The sequence below is a fragment of the Cicer arietinum genome, chromosome 6 (assembly GCF_000331145.2).
Source record: "Cicer arietinum cultivar CDC Frontier isolate Library 1 chromosome 6, Cicar.CDCFrontier_v2.0, whole genome shotgun sequence".
Classification (NCBI taxonomy): domain Eukaryota; kingdom Viridiplantae; phylum Streptophyta; class Magnoliopsida; order Fabales; family Fabaceae; genus Cicer; species Cicer arietinum.
Genome location: NC_021165.2, coordinates 67209327 through 67217210, shown reverse-complemented (window position 1 = coordinate 67217210; position 7884 = coordinate 67209327). Strand labels below are relative to the sequence as shown.

Genomic DNA, 7884 nt, shown 5'->3' with positions numbered 1-7884 from the left:
CAGATTTGTCGTCAACAAATTGATCATGTTAATTAGGTGAGCTAGCAGCTACAGTACATGTGTCAATTTCCAAAGGATTAGCAGAACAAGATGTAGGGGAAAAGGGATGGGATGCAGTATTATGAAAATCATCAAATACAAGGTCATTGTCAACAACAAGAGGATTTGATTGCTACAAAGTAGAATTAACTATAAGATAAGGAAATATAAACTAAACAACAAAAAACAAAAACAGTGTCCCTCGTCAAAAATATTTCTTTATTATGAACATAAAAAAGAACATAACCTTTTGTGCCTGGTTTTTGTCCCAAGTAAACGCATTTGCTAGACCGTGAGTCAAATTTCTTCCTATTAGATTTTAAAGTAGTAGAGAAACACGATGAACCAAAAACTTTCAAGTTGGAAATGTCAGGAGAAGTATTATAAAGTATGTTAAAAGGAGAAACAAAATGTAATAGCTTGAAAGACAACCTATTAATAAGAAAGATTGCATGAACAATGTCATGAGCCCAAAAAGGTTTGGGAAGTTTAGTTTGAAACAAAAATGCACAGGCCACATTCAAAATGTGTTGATGTTTACGCTCAACAATTCCATTTTACTGAGGGGTTTGCACACAAGATGTTTGGTGGATTATGCCGTTATTTGATAAAAATATTTTTAAAAAAACTTAGGACCAATATCAGTATGAATACATTTAACCTTCTTATTAAACTGAGTATTAAAAGAAATAAAAAACTTAACAAGAAAAGAGGTTTCAGACTTATGTTTCATAAGAAAAGTTCAACAATATCTACTTTTATCGTCCTCAACAGTTAAAAAATATTTGTAACCAAACATAGATGGAACGGAGAATGGTCCATAAATATTCATATGAATAAAATCAAAACAAGCATCGAAACATGAAACACTTTGAGAAAAGGGCAATCACTTTTGTTTGGCATATAAACATATATCACAAGGGGAATGGCATTCATTAACAAGAACAAAAGGAAATTGTTTATTAAGAAGTTGCAAAGTATCCAAAGAAGGATGTCCAAACCGAAAGTGTCAGATATTATAGTTGGTTTCTATGACATTATGTATACTAGAAAGCAAAGTTGAACGAAAATTACAAAAAATAGAAGAACCATTAGAAACATGTAACTTGGGAAAAGTAAGCAAATACAATCCATGTTGAATATTAGTTGTACCAATCATTTGCTGGGAGATGTTGTCCTGTATCACACAATTAGTGGCATGAAAAATAAGATTGCAGTTAAGATAACTAGTTAACCTAGGGACAAAAATTAGATTGGTAGTGAATTGAGGTAAGTAAAGTACATCAGTAAGATAAAACACGTTATTATAAAAAAACATGGCCAGAAAACTGAGTAATAACCATGGAACCATTATACAATTTTATTGAAATAGGTGGAGTACGTTTAAAAGATTGAAACATATAAGTAGAAAAACATATGTGATTAGTGGCCCCTGTGTTGAGGAGTCAAGAATGATTGGAAAATAAATTCAAAACATGATGAGACGAAGGATTACCCAAAACAGATGAAGAAGAGTTCTGAAGGTGATTAACCGTGTTGGAAGTTGAAGCGCTAAAAGCTTGTAATAATGTGAGTAAGGCCTTCTGTTGATCCATAAAGTGAAACTTTATGAACCATCGTCAACAATGGAATTATCATCTTCATCAACATGGTCATCAATATTAGGATGTTGATTAGCAGATGAACAATTGTTGGAAGTGGCATAATATGATCTAGGATAATTAGGTGGATAACCGTGTTTTTTAAAACATACATCGATGGTGTGGCAAGTTTTATTGCAATGAATACACACCTTGTAGCCACGTCCACAACCACCAAAATTATGTCCACCATTGGGAGTAGAGCCACAACCAAAACCACACCCATAATTATAAATGGCAGCAACATATTTTATTTCTTCACTAGGACTAAAAAACTGTCTTTCTTGTTGGATGAGCATAAAGAAAACTTTGATAATGTTAGGAAGGGGATCCATCAACATTATTTGGGACTGAACCAGTGAATATTGCTCATTTAGATCTTTAAGAAATCTAATGACATAATCATTGTCTCTATAAGCACGAATTTTGGGTAGTAAGTTGCAAGAACATTTAGGGTTACATGAACAGGTAGGGAGAGGACAAAAATTGTCAAGTTCTTTCCAAAACTTCTTTAAAGTTGTGAAGTAGTTAGTAATAGTGGAGTCACCTTGATGGGGGACATATATTTCTTCTAGCAAATTAGAGATACAGAAGACGTCGCCTTGATGATATCTATATTTGAATTCCTTCCATATGTCAGTTGCGGATTCCATCCACATTATGCTCTGGGCAATGCGTGAATCAAGAGAATTGGTTATCCAAGACATTACCATGGTATTACATCTATCCCAAGCAATTGAAAGCCGATCTGAATCAGGAGGACGATTTAGGGTTCCAAGAACGAACTCCGATTTGTTCTTGGAGTGGAGGGCGACGAGCATTGCACGAGACCATGTATGGAAATTGGTGTTGTTGAGAGGCGGAGAAACTAGAGCAAGCCCAGGGTTGTCACTCGGATGCATGAAGTAGGGATCAAGCATATCATTTTGGTAGTTGCGATTACGATTTGGGGGTTTTCTTGATATGTCGATGAATCCGAGATTGATAGTCAGAAGATGAAGAAGAAGAAGTTTTTGGGTCTGATTCCTCCATCGCGATTACAAAAAATAAGGGCACCACTGAGGAAGAAGAAGAAATCAGAGAGAAACACATAATGAAATAGATGAACAAGAACGCACGTGTTTTTCTCTTGATACCATATTAGTGAAATTCATAATAAATACTCATATTTATGAAATACCTCATTTATTGATTAGAAAAATTATCTCCTTCTAATTTAGTTTTTCTCATTTTATATATATTGAGAATCAACCAAATAAGAAAGAAAACACAAAGAAAATTCAGTTTAACTGCCTAAACAAGCCTCCTAATAAAGTGGAGGTCTAAGACTTTGTTAAACTAAAATAATACAAAACTAAATTAATTATAATTGATAGCTAGTTATGTTTAAAATCACGAGCTTTCTATTTACGAGTGATAGCAATCGTTGTTAGTATTTGAACGATTTTTAAATATTGATTTGTCATGACTTAAATCTATGAAAACTAAAGAAATATTATTTTTCTTTTTAAAAATAGTCATTGAAAAGAGTCCAACCCAAAAAACCAATTTACGAAATGAAAAGAAAACCACATTGAACTTTCTTATTTAGTGTAACGTGCAACTCATACCATAGTCCAACGTATATGATCTAAGAGACACCTTCACCTTATAGAAACCTTAGAAAAATAAAATAAAAGGTCCTTATTGGATAGTTAATGGAAAAAAAAATCAAAAATTGGTCGTTGAAGTCAAGATAACACCATGTTGTTGCACCGGATTCATTGATCATGAATAAAATGGTTGGACGTAGGTTTGGAAAAAGTTCCGTCAATAAATTTCAATTTGTTCTTTAAGATTAAGGCAACCTTCATCGCACAGGACCACGAAGAAAAATTATTGTTATCCAATGAAGGAGTAACATGAATCAGTGAGGGGTTTTTATTAGGATGAAAGTAGTAAGGATTAAAAGGATTGGTTGCAAAATCATAATAAGGTTCTTCCATGTTGGACATATAGAGAAAACATAAGAAATGAGAAGATAATGCTTAAGAATAATAACAAACGGAAGAAATGAGAAGATGACTCTTAGAGTTAATCTGACACCATATTGAATTAAGAATCACACAGACACAAAATTGAATATTCGTCATCTATTGATTGATCAAGAGTTAAGAATCTCTATAATTTTAGAGGAGATGGATCTCTTAAAAAAGAAAAAAATATACAAAATTAATAACAAACTAACATACCTCGTAATAATAGGAAAATCTAACTAATCTCTATTAGTACTAACTAACTCTTATTTTGATGTTCTATTTGTTATAATGGCTCCAAAAGCATTGCCTCTATCAAAAGGATATTAAGTTATGCATTTAATTAAAAAAAGTACATATTACAAACGTATGGGTTCTTTGATCATGAGCTTAAGCATGAATATGGAACGTATGGGTTATTTGATCATGGGCTTAAGCATGAATATGGTATTGGTGGTCCATGCATAAGCTTCTAGTTTCTTGTTTAGCTCACATCATACATATGACTTTGATATTAGAGCAGTAATTATCAAATTCAAAACCGAACCACCCCCTGTCCCTAGTGACGCCTTCACATACGTGTTTTACAAGTTCAAACACTAGGAAACTAGGAAAATACATAATAAGAAAAGCTAAAAAGACATTTAACAAAACATCATAATGAATTAAATTAAATTAAATTAAATTAAATTCTCCATACCAAAAGTCCAAGCTACACATATGTCATTATTAATTATTCACCATCGTGCCACAGGGTCGTTTCATTTGATAACTACTGTCTTAAATCTTGATCAGATCATGGATTAGTTGAAACTTATGACATCACCTTATTTTACTAATTCAACCAAACCTAAATCCATTTTGTATTCTTCTTTCTCTTTTTTTCAGTCCTAAAGAAAGGAAATAGCAACACTGTTTGAACAAAAATAACAATAGCAAAAAACATGGGCACCCCTTCGTTCCATGAATTCAAAAAACAAGCTTCTTTCTTCCTCAAAGAGAAATTCAAGACTGCTAGATTAGCTCTCACAGATGTCACCCCTGCAGAACTGTAAGCTTGCCACTTTTATTTATGATATCAACTTTATATTTTGATTTTGATTTATTACAATTTCTAATTTCTAATATATATACTTTTTTCCTTTGTACTTTGTAGGATGATAGAAGAGGCAACTAATGGAAATCCATGGGCCCCTAATACCCTAACCCTTAGATCAATTTCAAAGGCTGCTTTTGAGTTAGATGATTATTGGAGGATTATAGAGATTCTACATAAAAGGTATATATATAGGACCCCTACTTTATTTTTAATTAGTATACTTGTCACCTTCACAATTAGTATTGTGGAGAATCACAGTCAAATGTGACTGATGCAGTCTCAACATAAAAAACTTTTATGTCAAAAGCTCAGATTGATAAAATCAATCATGATGGATAAACAATTTGTACAATTCTAAAACAGATTGGCTAAATTTGACAAAAAGAATTGGAGGTCCTCCTACAATTCCTTGATTGTGCTTGAGCATTTGTTGACTCATGGACCTGAAAGTGTAGCAGAGGAATTTCAGAGTGACAAAGATGTTATCAACCAGCTGAAAAGTTTCCAGTATATTGATGATAACGGGTATGTAGTTTTTTTTGTTGCTGCAATTTTTAACTAAACATTGATCATTGATATATTTCCTGTTAATAAGTTATTTGGATCTTAAATATATCAAAACTACAAAAACATCCATAAATGTGTCTTTTGTGAGTCATTTTAGTTTTGAATGTGTCTTTTTTTAATTAGTTTTGTTTTGGAATATGTCTTTCATTAGTCAATTTGGTCATCGAATTACTAATAAAAGAGAGACTATTTGTAATTTCGATACATTGAAGAACTATAGTGATAAGGCTTCACAAATTTTGAGACCAAAATAACTCTTTAGTCTATTCTTCCTCTTGATACTTGTGCTTCAAGATAATGAAATATTATGAGAATTTGCAGGTTCAATTGGGGCCTAACTGTGAGAAAGAAATCAGAAAGAGTAACGAAACTGTTGGAAGAAGGAACTCTTCTTAAGGAAGAGAGAAACATATGTAGAAGGTTATCAAGAGGTATTCAAGGTTTTGGAAGTTTCAATCAAAGATCAACTCCATCACAAGTCATTCTACGTGAGAAATCATTGCCAACCACAATTGGTAGATGTAACTCAGACTCAAACAAGGATGTGGACACAGTAGAATATTTTAAGTCATTGGATAGTAAGAAAACTATGATATACCATGATGATATTGGCAACAATACTCAACAACTGATTCAGAAATCTGAATCAAGTTCTAAAGAAAACATGGAACCTAGTAAGGAGGATTGGAACTTGAATGGAGAGTCAAAGCCACTTTTGGATTATGGAGAAGAGGATTCTAGGCTTGGAGCCTTTCAAAGAGAAGATGATCACCCCTTTAATTCAACAACAGAAATGCATACTACTGCATCATTGCTTTCTGCTAGAGATGGAATACTACTAGGGTGTTGAAGTAACTTATGTTTGAATGAAGACAACAAGTTATTTTCAAATATTGTGTATTTTTTTTTCTTTTCAGAAGAGTATTCTAAAGAACATCTTATGGTACATATAATCATGTATGTGGTTTACCATTATGTTTCTGGTAGAACCTCCCTACCAGTTTTGTTTCTGGTAGCCTATTTAAGAGGAAGAGGTTTTAGCTAGTTCTAGACAAGTTTTGCTTTGATTTCACTATTTCAGTAATTCACGTGTTACAGGACATAAAGTATCTAAGCGTGTATTTGGTTGAGCAATGAGATTGATCAGAATTCGCATATTGAATGATATATGGTTTGAAAATATGATAATAAGCCGCACATTGAATGATCTATGGTTAAGTCTAACTTAAATTCTAAAGAGGTTGAGAGGTCTATATCAAATGAGATATGCTGGGAGCCTCACATCACATATCTCTCACCTTAAAAGATGTCAAGTCTTCATCGGGAGAGGATTTGTTGAGAGTTACACAAATTTGATCTAAAAATCTAATAGAGTAAATGCAATTATCCAAAAATATATATCAAGATATTTATAACATAAATTAATTAATGAAAATTCAAGATTCAAAACCAACGTTCGATAGCAAGTCCAAAAATATATATCAAGTGCTTGATTGGGAGTAAGATGCAAGTCCAAGTGTTTTAATCTATTTGAGACTCAATGGCTCATACATACATTATTTTTTAACATGAGCCCCATGAAATACAATAATTATCTTTGGTATATAAGTTAAAAGTGTTTATATTTATTTATAAAAAAAATGTTCTAAGTTGTTGTCTAGAAACGATCTATAATTAAATTTAGAGTGAGTCAAGAGAATAAAAATAATTGAAATTAGTATACATATCAGAATCTTTCTTAACTTAAGAATAATTTATTTAGTTGTATTTATATAAAAAAGAATACAAACTCATAACAAATGGACAATTTGACTTTATATCCATTTTCTATCTAAAATTCATTAAAAATTATTGGAGAAAAAGTTAAGATAAACACAAATTTTTATGAAGCATTATCAAGAGAGAGAAGCGCACACACACACTAGAAATAGTTTGCAAAATGTGAGAATGCTAGACAAACATTGATAGAACCATGATGTCACTCCCGACCACACAAGTTTAAATCAAGTAACAAACATTTGAAGAGCAATTCTTAATTGGTCACATTCATACCGATAGAACTTAATTAAGCTCTGATACTATAGTTTATAAATATCACTTGTAAATATCGTTTTAAACACACTTCAATCAATTAAAATTTATTTTTATTCTTTTAATTTATCTACTTTTTTTTACTATTTTAACTCATCTACTTTTTTTTTACTCTTTTAACTCATCTACTTTTTTATCTTCTCTTATACTTTCCTTAGAATTTTAATTTTAGTTCTCAAAACACTTATTGCTTCACTTAATGCTATGTGGAGTGGTTAAAGAACCTAAAAACCAAAAAAAGAAATTTCTTTCTTGGTATAATTGCTCGAAGAAAATGAAATGATCGTTTTAACTTTTAAATCTATTAGTCGATACGGACCAACTTTTAAGTTGGATGGAAATCAATAACTTCAACTCATACCCAAAATCCAGGTTTCTATATAGCATGAGTTTAAGAAATTATGAATGCTGAGTGATAATAATGCTAATCAAA

General features: G+C 31.7%; 2 protein-coding genes across 2 annotated transcripts; one reads left to right on the top strand and one right to left on the bottom strand.

The window, feature by feature from the left end:
• Positions 1-1645: 1645 nt before the first annotated feature.
• LOC101514492 (uncharacterized) lies at positions 1646-2599 on the bottom strand. Its single transcript, XM_004505852.1, has one exon. It carries the CDS (start codon positions 2597-2599, stop codon positions 1646-1648), a length of 954 nt encoding a protein of 317 aa, XP_004505909.1.
• A 1909-nt stretch (positions 2600-4508) lies between these two features.
• Positions 4509-6415, top strand: LOC101500134 (uncharacterized). Its single transcript, XM_004505809.4, has 4 exons — positions 4509-4745; positions 4851-4973; positions 5157-5318; positions 5682-6415. The coding sequence occupies exons 1-4, from the start codon at positions 4639-4641 to the stop codon at positions 6208-6210; spliced, it is 921 nt and encodes a 306-aa protein (XP_004505866.1). The 5' UTR covers positions 4509-4638; the 3' UTR covers positions 6211-6415.
• The last annotated feature ends 1469 nt before the right edge of the window (positions 6416-7884 follow it).